At 35.0% G+C, this 13,812-nt stretch overlaps 2 protein-coding genes across 2 annotated transcripts in view; both read right to left on the reverse strand.

Annotated features, from left to right (window-relative positions):
- The window catches only part of LOC104709425 (PHD finger protein ALFIN-LIKE 4-like), a 1,048-nt gene extending 670 nt beyond the window's left edge, over positions 1 to 378 (reverse strand). Inside the window, exons 1-2 of the mRNA XM_010426041.2 lie at positions 156 to 378; positions 3 to 34 (exon numbers count right to left, since the gene is read on the reverse strand). Coding sequence (XP_010424343.2) covers positions 3 to 34; positions 156 to 255 — 132 coding nt within the window. The 5' untranslated portion in view covers positions 256 to 378. The remainder of the gene's footprint in view (positions 1 to 2; positions 35 to 155) is intronic.
- LOC104706945 (gamma-glutamylcyclotransferase 2-1) lies at positions 11,816 to 13,449 on the reverse strand. Its single transcript, XM_010423191.1, has 7 exons — positions 13,239 to 13,449; positions 13,064 to 13,140; positions 12,798 to 12,854; positions 12,665 to 12,721; positions 12,538 to 12,578; positions 12,290 to 12,441; positions 11,816 to 12,189 (listed from the first exon to the last, which is right to left on the reverse strand). The coding sequence occupies exons 1-7, from the start codon at positions 13,345 to 13,347 to the stop codon at positions 12,029 to 12,031; spliced, it is 654 nt and encodes a 217-aa protein (XP_010421493.1). The 5' UTR covers positions 13,348 to 13,449; the 3' UTR covers positions 11,816 to 12,028.

Here is a 13,812-nt window from a genome sequence, read left to right on the forward strand (position 1 = left end):
CCAGGATCACAAAGTCGGTAAAACTCCTGAACATCTGCACAAAAAAAGGCAAATCAAAATCCCAAAAAAAAAAAAGTGAGTTTTTTTTTTCCGGTGAGAAAATGGGAGAGATAAAAGTTTTAACTTAATTTTAGAGAAATTTGTTTAATTTTTACCAGTGGTTAAAGCCTTAATCATGCCAGCTCTACGACCCTTAAAATCCCTAAACACCTCCTCAACAGTGCGTGGGTTATACGCGGCACCACCTGTGTCCATCTCTTACAGAACACACACACAGCTTCCAGAGAGGGAGACAAGACAAAGAGTGAGAGAAAGAGAAAGAGAGAGAGACAAGTATTTGACCGGCGCTGAGAGAGGAGAGGAGAAGAAGGAAAGATGTGAGAAAAAATAAAAAGGGCGGACCCGAAAACAATTAACCCGATTTAATAAGATGAGTAGGAGTCCGGATATGGGAATCAGATGAGGAAGAGACCACGATAAGAGTAATCTTCCATCCTATTAGATACTGACGTGTGTTTCCTTTTGATTTGGTTTTTAAGTCGTCCTTACTACTTGTCCGCCGGTAGGGTGACTCCGGTATCTCCTGGTTTATGTTGTGTGAGTTAAAAATGTTTTTAGTTGGATAAAGCTTGTTTTGAGTATTAGATGTTTCTTTAGTAGTTTAGGAGTGTTTTTGTGTTAATGATCATTTATTTGTAATTGTTGTGATTTAATTTGTTTTTCGATTATAGAGAGATTTGAGAAAGTTTAATTAGATACTCTGCTTTTTTTGCTGCAGATTTTCGTGAATTTAGTTCCGATCGTAGTTTTTTTACTTTTTGTTTTGCGGGTTTTTTTTCAAAAACAAATTACAAATACTTTGCTTGTGTTTTCCGATTACAGAGAAGTTTTGAGAAAGTTTTATTAGATACTTTGTTTTTTTCGCTGCAGATTTTCGTTAATTTAGTTTCGACCGTTTCTTTTACTTTTTGTTTCGGAGGTTTTTTCAAACAAAATTATTAATAAGATATTGTGAAAAGTTATAAACATATATTATATTCATACGCGCCAATTTTGGACATCGGATTAGCAGGTATATAATTGTCGGCATGTCCCAAAACATTAGAAGCATAAAAAATCGATAATATGGTAGATGGGCAATAAGTTTGACCGTTTCTTTTTTTTTTGTCGCAACTGTGTTTTATTCATCATACAAAAGCCAAAGTAACAAGGCAATATTTTACAAACAAGAGATTAGCCCAAGAAAACTAAGCAAAAGCCCAATAAGGAAACCCTTGAGTATCGAAAGCTCGAATACAACACATAACACGTGGCTTTTGGAGAACATGGATGAAGACACGTGGAAAGACAAAGGGGTGGAAATCTCCGATCACCGACAGTTGTTGTGTCGCCGGCAAGCTTCTAGTTCAGCCAAAATCGCCGGAAAACTGACTGCTCGACCGATCTCAATCTTTGCCCAAAATAAGAAAGGCAAGATTCCTGTTTAGCTTGATGAGAATAAGACTCCACTTAATGCAAATCTGAAAATCTTCTTCATCTTCAGTTAGTAGCTTTTCAATCTTCAAGGAATCACCGAAAACAAGCTTTTCTTCAAACTGTTTCGAATCCAAAAAAACTAGGCTAAAGCTTTGAACTCCAGATTCTAAACAAGATAACTTTCTTCGAACAAATCCAGATTGGATCAAAGCTTCCATCATTAAACCAGAGCCAAAAGTAGCGGAGTCTCACCACTAGAGATAAGCCAGCCATCAACGCTAAAGAAGCCGCTTGATGCCGGAGTCAAGAGCCGACCACCGGTGTTGATGAAATCACCGATGTCAGAAACATAGCCGGCAGAAGATGCTAACGAAGCCATCTACGCCAGAAGCAAAGCCAGCCAAAGATGCTAACGAAGCCATCTACGCCGGAAGCAAAGCCAACCTACACTGCTAAGAGAGCCGGTGCAGCCAGACAAGAAGCCCGCTTTAAACGGGACAAAAGTTACCGGAAAAGAAACACTGACTAAGCGTGAAGGGAAAATTTTTCTGTCTCTGAAAGATTTCTTTTCTTTTCTCATTCACCGTTTTTTTTTGTTTTTTACTTTGACTAATGAAAAATGTTTAAATCTACTTTGTTCTTTCGCGCCAAATTTTGCAACAATATGGCTTTTAAGCTGTAAGTTTGACCGTTACTTTTATTTTGTTTCATTCCGAGTCTTTTAATATATATATTGTGTTCTTGATTAATGAGATCATTGGAAATTTTATAACATTATCCTCTATTTTTTTGCAGCAAATTCTCGTTAATCTGGTTTCTACAGTTATTTTTTCGTGGTCTTCTTTAATAAAAGTTATAAGTACTCTTCTTTCCATTAATAAGATCTTCACAAACCAGCTTTAAATAGTATGAATAAATGAAATTTTCCATCATTATAATAAAAACAATTCTTAGGTTCATCATTTCTTATTCACCTACTATAAACTTGACCAAGCGAAAATAGAGTAATATGCCACGCAATACTATATTTAAAAATAAATCAATATTAAAAATCAGAAAAAAGAATAAAACAAATTAAGAAAACAACTTTGTATACTTTTAATTAAAGAAAGTTTAATATGGGGTTGAGTTTATATTATACAATTAAACAAAGTTATATACTGGTTTAAATTTATAAATAAGCATTAGGGTTTAGATTTTACAGTTATTTATGTTGATTTGAGTTTATTAAGGAGAATTAGACTATTAGAGTTTGGATTTTATGATTAAAACAAAATTATATATTGTGGGTTTATAAAGAAGTGGTTAGGATTTAAATTTACAACTAAAACATAATTATATCTCGAATTAGTTTTATAAACTAGTGATTAGGATTTTAGATTTTAAAATTAAATGTAATTATATGTTGATTTGGGTTTATGAAAGAGTGATTATATATATATATATATACAGATTTTGTTTACTTAATCTGTTTTATTTTTTCTGATTTTAATTTTGATTTTTTTTAAATATAGTATTATGTGACATATCAGTCTAGTTTCATTGGTTAAGCTAATAAGATTTCAAGAATTAATATGTCAAAAAGGTTCACCTATTGTATTGAGATTTCAAGAGGCAAGATTTTTTATATAAAGGAAAATACAAAATCTCTTAATATTCAATGGACGTGAAACATACATACATGGTTTTACTAATTAAAAAAAAGTCTAGGATTGCATAAAGATGGGTCTCTTAAAATCTGACAAATGGCTAGTTAAATTAGTTTGTGAGATCAGTTAGGTAATAAATTATCTTGACACATGAGAAACTCTAAATAAAAAAAATCCTTCATATAATATTTAGTTTTCCATTTTTTAAATTTTCATCTATATTAATTAGAAATTAATTAATTAGTATATAGTTGTTTAGTTTAACAAATGAAAACTATTATATTAAAATATTATAGGTGGAATAATAATGGGCAATTGACAAAAATAACACCATTTTAAGTTTTTCTTTCATTTCATAATTCGCGTATGTTGCACAAAAATTCTAATGTAATACTAAAAACAATACAATTATAATTAAAATCTCATCTTTATCTCTATAGATAAGCTCGAAGCGCGACGAAGGAACGTTTCCACGAGCCAATTGAATCCGTACTCCCACAAAACCTTGGAGCATCCCAGATCTCTTGTCAATCGATTCTCATCGCCGATCTGTCGTTGTCATCGTGTTCTCGTTGTCGTGTTTGCCTAACCCTTTCTCGATTTATCGATTCTTTTCTCTATTTTTCTCGTCGGGATCTGAAAATCGGGATCTGAAAATCAACATTCCATAGTTGATGGTGATGTTGATGGTGATGATCGATCGAAGCTACCCGAGATCTCTCTTGTAACCTGAAGAATTCCATAGTTCAGTGGTTCAATCTACACTCGACTTACTTCTGATGCTGATGTTGCGTCCTCTCTTCCTTCCCTTTGTAATTTTCTCGGTTCTGATGGTGATGACGACGGAGAGATTGAGAGTGAGATGATAGTTAAGGCACTTGAGATTAGGAGGAAAGTCACGAAGGAGATTATCAAAGAGTCTTTGGTGAAGAAAAGCATATTTGGGATAAGTATGCGACTAATGTGACTGATGGTTTGGGTAATTTTGTTGGTAATGTGATGATTGAAGCTGCGGTGTTGAAGTGGCTGCCAAAATTTCAGAGCCCAGGTTCTATCTTTGTGTTAAGACGGTTATAGAAGTCTCCAGTTTCGTGTCCTTATAAGGTCAAGCTTCATTTTTTTTTGTGCTACTTGTTAGTGTTTATTAGTGCCCGTAAGGTGTTTGATAGGTCCCAATTTAGGACAATCAATGTTATCAAGAACAAAGGACAAGAACACTTTGGTTCTCAAAGACTTTAGAACAAGTTACTGCAATTTTCTCTTCATAACTTCTCTGTTGAAGTACATGTCTTTAAATACAAATAGCATTGATCGCTCACGATCCTACAAACAAGGAAATAAGAAAGTGGGAAATGGAGACACTACTTCTCCTATTACTAAGGAGATAACTAAAAGAGTAAACTCGATCCTATCATTACACCCACCTTCGAAGAGAACCTTGTCCTCAAGGTTCTTGACAAATGTTCGTGCATCTTCTTGAATATAGCCTCTTCCACGATCGAACGGTCGGTTCCCATTGATGCCAATTCTAAACACTAAGGAACAAACTTTCTCGATAACACTAGATAGCACATGAGTTGTGATTTGGAATCTCAACCATAAGGAAGGAGATGGAGGAAGTGGACACTGTTTCTGAGATTGGGCACAACCAACTCTGGATTTGTGTTTAGATGAATTACATCGGTTGTGCTTTCCTCGTTTTCTGTCCCGAGGAGTATGACGTCCGTGTCGTTTGATCAGAACTGTTTGAACTCGTCGGTACTTTGGTGGTGAAACCGCTGACAGTTTGAGTGGTGACAGAACCTGCGACGTGACCGTGTCGGCTTTCTCGTCTTGTTTGCTGGCTCTTTCACAAATAGCTTTGAGACTTCTGGTTTTTCCCACCGGACGACTCATGCTCTCTTGAAGACTCTTGAATTCATCCATCATTTCTTGTCTCGCCTTCTTGATCTCATTCATCATATTGATCTTCATCTTCTCAAATACATTAAGCAGTTCACGAAAGAGCACATCTTGTACTTCTCCGAGACTGGCCCCAAAATCAGCAGTTAGCTCCATGTTGCTTCCCATATTTTTGTATGAAATAGAAAGTTGAAGGTGTTTTGTTGAACGTTGGTTCTCGAAGAATGCCGTCAACAAGATGGATAGAAGTGCTTTGATACCAAATGTTAGCAGTGATGCTAATTTTAGTCACTCTTCAAAGCAAGAGTAAGTGCTCTGATACCAAATGATAGGTCCCAATTTAGGACAATCAATGTTATCAAGAACAAAGGACGAGAACACTTTGGTTCTCAAAGACTTTAGAACAAGTTATTGCAATTTTCTCTTCATAACTTCTCTGTTGAAGTACATGTCTTTAAATACAAATAGCATTGATCGCTCACGATCCTACAAACAAGGAAATAAGAAAGTGGGAAGTGGAGACACTACTTCTCCTATTACTAAGGAGATAACTAAAAGAGTAAACTCGATCCTATCAGTGTTCGATAGTTGGCCTCTATGAAAACAAATTAGTTTTTTCTGTAATTTGAGCGTAATGAAGATTAATTTCATGATTAACTGAAATTATGTGGAATTGTTCTTGTTGCTTATTGATATGGTTTTGGAGCTGTGTTAAGCCTAGCATGCACCATCAAGCTTCTATCTTTGTGCTGTTAGATTTAGATGCTATCTAATGATAAATCTAAAGCATGTTTGCCATAGAATTTGAACCTTGCCCAAATAACAGTGTCATATGTTTATGATTGCACTTTGTTTTAATGTGACTGAGATTCAGGAAGGAATATATGAAATTAAGGAAGAATTTTATCAAATTTAGGAAGGATTTTACAAAATTCAGGAAGAACTTTTTGAACTTCAGGTTGACTTTCATAAAAATAATTTGGATTTGCTAATATCACAAAAATGATAACATTACCCCTGGCTTATAGAGTAATCTACTAATATTTGACACATTGAAGCAAAAGACACAAAAATATAGAGTTAGAAACACATTTATACGAATTTAGGCGGTTCAATACTATTGAGGATCAACACCTTGAAATTCAGGATGGTTTTCATAAACATAATGGTTTAAAGATTATATGAAGCTTCTTATTCCAATCAATATCTACGACAAGAGAACCAAGCTGATACATAAGACAAAACATAAAGAAAAGATTCAAAAACTCATTTCTTTATATTTATGAAGAATTTCATAATGTTTAGGAGGTGTTTCATCATATTTAGGAAGATGTTCTTCAATTTTAGAAAGGTTTTCCTAAATATTCAGAAATCCAAAAAAAAAGGTATGTTTGGTTTGCATTCTTCTCCTTGGACATAGTCCGCCTCCCAAAGTTAGCCCAATCACCTTCAATCATAGGTTTAAACTGAGAACCATCTTCTTGATTCCTTCCCCACGAACCACCTTCCTCGTTCTCTTCCTTTCTCCTCCACCACCGCCGCCTAACCAGACCACACCACCGTTGTTTCCGTCAAGAACCATCGTCAAAGCCTCTTGTACCGTGTAGGAAGGTCTTCTGAATGTTTACGGATCCCTTCCTAATTTTTCAACAATGATTCATGAATTTTGGACAAAGCTTAATTCAATCAATTTTCCTAGTACAATGTAACTGTTTATATATATGCATTGCATCATTGGTGAATCTCAACCACAACTGGTAAAGTAAAACATTCTTCACCCAGTCCAATCTTTTTACTAAGTAGCAATAAAGAAATCTATCTACTTTTTTATGGATAACAAAAACCCACACATCAAGATCCAATTTTGAACACAACAAACACTTAAAGCTCCCATTTTTATCCAGATTGAGTTTGTTCCACCAACAAGATTTATATCATTAATCGCAGTTTCATAGATGAAGAAGATAAAACACACAGAGAACTAACAATGGTAACAAAATTATCAACTTTTTGTTTACCTTTGGGAGTGGTTTTCTTCTTGAAGATGTTCATGGCGTCTCTACTTCTCTCTTCTCAAATCAAAATAGTGTACAATTGTAACGCCCGCGAACCAAAACTGTGCGTTTTGGGGGAGGGTGTCGATCGACACCAAGGGGGGTGTCGGTCGACACCACTAATTTCTGGTTCGACCAGATTGAGTGTTTGATCGTTTTGGTCCGATTTGGTTTAAGGAAAACCATTGAACAAAGGTTTAAAAGGGGGAAAACGACCTAGGGTCGTGTTTTTGTGGTCTTACACCGTTTGAGAGTGAGAGAAAGAGGAGAAAACAGTTCCTAAAGGTTATTGAGAGAGTTTGTGGGATTTCAAGGTGTTTTTGGTGAGATCTTGCTGTGGTTGTGAAGATCCAGGGCCAGGAACGTGTTAGAAGGTTGCTGGGAGTATAGGATTCGTTGCTGTTGGTCCAAATCTTCCTGCAAAGAGGTGAGTGCATGACCATGGCTAATCTAAGCCTTTGANGGGGTGAAACAAGAAATGGCGTTTACTCAGTAAAATCTGGTTATGATATGATGTTTAGAAAGCAGAAGAAAGCTGCTCTGTTTGATGCAGAAACTCAACCTTCCTTGAATCCGATCATTCAAGCCTGCTGGAAGGTGGAAACTGCTCCAAAAATTCAGATTTTCCTTTGGAAAGTTCTTCATGGAGCCCTTGCTGTGACTGAAAGACTACAAACAAGAGCAATTAGAAATTTTGATGGTTGTATGTTTTGTAATGCAGAGGTTGAATCAATTAATCACATCTTATTCCTTTGTCCCTTTGCAAGACAAGTCTGGGCGTTATCGAACATTCCATCTCCATTTATGGGCTTTGGTAATTTGATTTTTGAAAACATGTACCATCTTTTTAGCTTGAAGAAAATGGGGAATTCTCTTGATGAGCTTAAGTCAGCTTTTGCTTGGATTCTATGGCACTTATGGAAAACTAGGAACAGCCTTCTCTTTGAAGGATTTGCTCTGTCATCGGATGGTGTAGTGCAAAAAGCTTTGGATGTCACTAGAGATTGGTCTTCAGTGCATAGTCAAGATATCTCTCATAAGAAAACCTTGATACCGATGCAACAAAGTTGGCATCCGCCTGATCAGGGGGAAGTAAAGTGCAATATTGGTTTTTCTTGGTTGTAACATCCGCGAACCAATATTCTCTGGTTCGACCAGTTCGATTTAATTTTCGATTTGGACCGGTTTGGTTTAGGGAAAACCATTGAACCGAGGTTTAAAAGGGGGAAAACGACCTAGGGTCGTGTTTCTGTTGTCTTACGCCGTTTGAGAGGGAGAGAAAGAGGAGAAAACAGTTTCTAAAGGGTCTTGAGAGAGTTTGTGAGATTTCAAGGTGTTTTTGGTGAGATCTTGCTGTGAGAGTAAGGATCTAGGTCCAGGAACGTGTTAGAAGGTTGCTGGGAGTATAGGATTCGTTGCTGTTGGTCCAAATCTTCCTGCAAAGAGGTGAGTGCATGACCATGGCTAATCTAAGCCTTTGATTTCCTTGTTCTTGCTTGTGTGTTTTTGTGTGTTTTCTTGCTGGGAATTGGTTGTTACAGGTTCCTAAGGACGTATTTGGCTTGGGTTTTGAGTATTGGACGATTTGAAAGAGGTTGGGAAGCGAGATTCGACTCTCGGCTTCGAGCGGATCGTGGTTGCAGAGGGAGTGTCGATCGACACCACTTGGTGTCGGTCGACACCAGCAAATTGGGCATCGATCGACACTGTGGGGTAGTGTCGGTCGACACCAAGGCCAGTGTCGGTCGACGCTTGGCTGGTGTCGGNCAGGTTCCTATGGATGTATTTTGCTTGGGTTATGAGTATTGGGCGATTTGGAGGAGATTGTGAGCAAGATTCGACTCTCGGCTTTGAGCGGATCGCGATGGCATAGGGAGTGTCGATCGACACCACTTAGTGTCGGTCGACACCAGCAAATTGGGCATCGATCGACACTGTAGGGTAGTGTCGGTCGACACCAAGGCCAGTGTCGGTCGACACTTGGCTGGTGTCGGTCGACACCTCCCTTCCAGCGAGACGATGTTTGATTTCCTGGTTTGTATGTTTTGTTTGTTGTTTGTTTGGAACATTGGAATCACTGTTGCTTGTGTGTATAGCCCATGGGAGGATTGTCTCACTGAGTGTTTATCAAATACTCATGCATCTCAATATGTGTTTGTGGTGCAGGTAAAGGCAAAATGTGATCGTGGAATCAAGGCGATGAAGAGGAGGATGTTCTAGGGACTCGATTGTATGTTGTCTGGCATTGCTAGGTTGCTAGAGTTGGGTTTTTAAGAACATTGTTAGGTTGCCGGTTTCATGTTTCCTGATGTTTGATTATTGGATTGTTGTTATGGATAATTATTGGTTATATTACTATTGGATATTTATTGATATTGCTATTTCCGTTGTTGTTTGTAGTTGTGGATATGTGGCTAGTGGGTATGGGACCACTAGCTGTAGTTTATATTATATTTATATTTATTATTTATTAAAAAAAAAAAACGGGTCGGGACGTTTCAGTTTGGTATAAGGAAAAAAACTCTTTCTTTCTTCCTGTTTATGAAGAACCATAAATCAGAAGACAAAGTGATCTGAGTGAGGATGATGAGAAGAGACAAAAGTTGTGTGTTTTTTTTAGCTTCTCTCTCTAGCTTTGTGAGAGTGTGAATGTGTGTATATGGAATTAAATTGTTGGATCCTCCCGATAACTTTAACCCATCAACAAATTGTGCCATTGATTCAAAAAATTCCTAAACCAACATGATTCACAAACCATAAATGTTCGATTCAGTGTCAAGCCAATTGTAAAATCATAGCTAGAATAATTTAACAGTAAGGGTACCTCAATAAGGTTTTGGCTGAGGACGGATGAAACGAGGACCGTAACGGCGTGGGTTCTTCTCCCGATCTTCGTTCTTCTTCTTTGTTCTCCTTATCTGAGATTGGAATTGATACACAAAGAAGAAGAAGCATTACCGGAGCTTTGCCGCAAGCATCTCCAAAAGCTTCAGTGAAGCCATCAAAATTGCAAGTATTATAATTAATTTTATTATTTAAAATTAAAAAAATAATGTTAATTTTGGAATATTTGAGATTGTGTGCTAACTTTGGAAGAAAAACTTAGATTAGTGCTATTCTAGGGTATTTCTCAATAATAAAAAATATCACTAGTTTTAAGTAAAACACAAAAAAAAACTTGGGATTAGTCTCACTAAATCCAACAAATGGCAAAAGTCTAATTTTTGTGAAATAAGTTAGTTAATAAATTATTTTCTCAGATGTAAAGAACCTGTTTTAAGCAAATTTTAATATCTTAATATAATTTTATATTCCACTTAATAATACTCTACTTTTGGATAAATATACAACCAAATTATATCATACTACATACAGTTTTTGTAAAGTGTTAATAAATGATTTTATTATGATTTTATTCAAAATTAAGAATTGATTATTCATAAACTATGATTTATATATATATATATATATATATTCAATGTATAAGAAACACACATATCTAAAAAAATTAGGAAATTTCAAAAATACCGTCTTTCTAATACCACTTTTCAGAAATGTTTACTCTTTAAAAATTTATGTAAAAGACACTAAAAATTGTTATTTATACTAATATGTGTGCATATTTATAATTTATACAAACTATCTTAATATGTGTCTAAATATTTTATATATAAACTTTACAGATGTCGTAGAAATATCTTTTACATACCTTTTAAAAACTTTTTTTTAACCTTTTAAAATCATATTAAACTTTATAAATATTTGGATCGAGTATACAAGAACTAGTTAATACATAAGTACCTTATAAACTTTATAAAACTTTATATGTATTTAGATTTAACAAAGGTTATATTAAAAATGGATAAATAAAATTAGCATTTTTGAAAAAAAGTACACCAAAAAAAGTATTTCGTATTTTCTCTAATCTGGTGCAAATCCCGTAATTACTTTAGATCCCACAGAGATAAGTATCACCTAAATGCAACAAATGGCAAAATTCTTAAAATATATTTTGTGACACTAGTCTTTCAATTTATAAAATTTGACACATGCAATAAAAAAGAAAATCTCTTTATATTTAATGCATGAAAACACACATAATTAGGAATTCCCCATCTTACAAAAAAAATCATAAACATGCCGGATTCCACAAAGATAAGCGTCAGTAAAATCCAACAAATGAAAAGAAATCATAATTAATTACTTTGTGACACGTATTAGCTAAATAAATAAATTTTGAGTTTTGACACATGTAAAAAAAACCTTTATATAATTTAAATTTACCATTTTCAAGCTCTACTCAAGATCATTTGCATAAACTCATACCACATATTTGTAAATTTTTGAATAAACGTCATTTTCGAATATTATTATAATTACATAATTGAAATTACAAAATATATATGATATGAAATAATTTTTTGAAAAAAATTCCGCATATTGTGTTGAAAACATTTTTACATTCAATTTTCCAATTCTCGAAATAGGTAAAAAATAGAAAATTGACTATTTTTTTTTCCTTTGAGAGTTTTTATTGGCATGATATTTTGGAAGGTTTAGGCTTTTGTTAGGCTGATTTAGTGATTTACCATGCAACAAAAACATGTTTAAGTTGAAAATTGTATACGGGTTGTAAACACTCTGTTTTCACTAATAAGAAATCTCATAACATCACCTTGGGTTTGACTGTTTTTGGGCATAGCCCATTAATGTAATTTCTCCAGAATAACAACAAAACGAATTAACATGTTTAGAGTTGTGTGACATAATTTAGAGCTAAAAGATTTTGTTGTTGTTCGTCTCACAAATTGAGTATCACATCATATGTCAAGAATTCTCCATAAATGCAGATAAAAGAAAAAGAAAACATCTCAGGGTGAGTTTCAATGATAAACTGAAAGATAAGAGTTAACATTAGCCTCATCACCACAATGTTGTTAGCTGGCTTCATGATACAAAGACTCTTTGCCGAGTGGAAGAAGCATGAGCTTGAGACTTGACTAGTACACGAGAAACCACAGGCTTCAACAATGTTTTCACTTCCTCTGGCAAATCGAGTTGCTTCCTCACCTCGTTCGCTAATTCAATCACATACTCTTCCTCATGTTCTGTTAACACACCACATTTTCATCATCAGAATCATATTACCAAAAAGTTGTGATTCTAGAAAGCTCTCTCTCTCTCTCTCTCTCTCTCTCTCTTACTTACCAATGTCGTACAATGCTTTCTCAAGCTTGAAAAGATACTCTCTGTTGTTCCCACATGGTCCAGTAGCTGTAGCGATTTGCCTTGCCATTTCTTCTAATGGTGCCGGGCCTAAATAGTATTTATTCGACACTTTGTCTGGTGTTGACGTGAAGCTGCACAAGGAAACCAAACTGATTTCAACATTGAATCTTCCAAATTATAACCATTCATGAGTGGTAAGGGAATAAATTCTTGATCAAAAAACATACACAATAACTCCGGTTACGATTGGCGTGGAAGTGTCAGTTTCCTACATCCAGTGAATAGAAATCTAATAAATAAGAACAGTGTTTGAAGATTTGAAAAAGACAACAATAAAAGAACAACTTTGCTTACCGTGTAAAACTCGACAAGGGTTTTTGAGTCGTATTCACACTCTCTTCTTTCCAAGTACTGCAAGAAAAAAAACATGAGCCAAATCTAACAAAACACACACACACACCAAACAATAGATAAATTTTCTTTTTACCTCCATGGCTAGTTTCTCCTTCTCTGGTCCTCCTTTAACACAATAAGCAGCACCCCACTGCCCAAAAATTAACAATCAACATCACATTTCAAATAGCATTTTTTTCATCGACTTATATGGATGTTTTATGAGAATCTGCCTTGTACTAAGTTTATTTCTATGTAAATTACATGGTGCATTTTATAGCCTCGATTGTAGATTTAAAACAAAACATCAAAATACTCGACCCACTTGAAGTTATGAACAAAAAACATGTAATTGCTTACGCATATAGCTCCAATGGATTGTTCCAAAGTGCAAGTTCTAGCAGGATGTTCAGGGGTACCTCTGTGATCAATACACGCTATATAGAAAGAAAAAAAAATTATTTACAAACAATTCGATTCATTCTTTCAACTACAAGAAAAAAAAAAAGAACATTGTGTTGTTTAATGTAGATACCGAGATCGAAGACACGTTTGTAGTCTTTGATATAGCCAATGAGCTTTTCATCAAAATCAAAACCTGGGTTCCAAATTAGAGAACCATACCCAAATACCCACAAAACCATCTTTGATCTTAATTAGCCTCACTCACGCAACAATCTTTAGAGAAAAAGAAGAAGAGGAAGAAGAAGAAAGTGAAAGATTAGAAAACGAATGTGATATTTTTTTTTCTTTCCAAGAATCGTGTTAGTATATATACAATGTGAAAAAAGATTTTGGTGTGAAAAGAGAATCCCGAGATGCTTGGGAGTTAAATGATTGAATCTAGACGGCTTTCTGAGGTTTATACGTTGTTTTACCGTACAATTCCGCATTTAAAGCTGATCCTTGTAATCCCTTAACTCTTGAAGTTTGAGTTCTTGTTTTTTAGTTTCTGGTACATTGAATCTAGACACTTGTTTTTTTTTTTTTTTCGTTAGTATTATTCTAAGCTAATATACTGGCAAAATGGTCCAACAGAAGCATGTGTCTAGCCGAGGTCCACGTTCTCTCTTTTTATGTGCATTTTTTTCCTTATAGAGAATGTGAAA

Source organism: Camelina sativa, chromosome 8, assembly GCF_000633955.1.
Source record: "Camelina sativa cultivar DH55 chromosome 8, Cs, whole genome shotgun sequence".
NCBI classification, from domain to species: domain Eukaryota; kingdom Viridiplantae; phylum Streptophyta; class Magnoliopsida; order Brassicales; family Brassicaceae; genus Camelina; species Camelina sativa.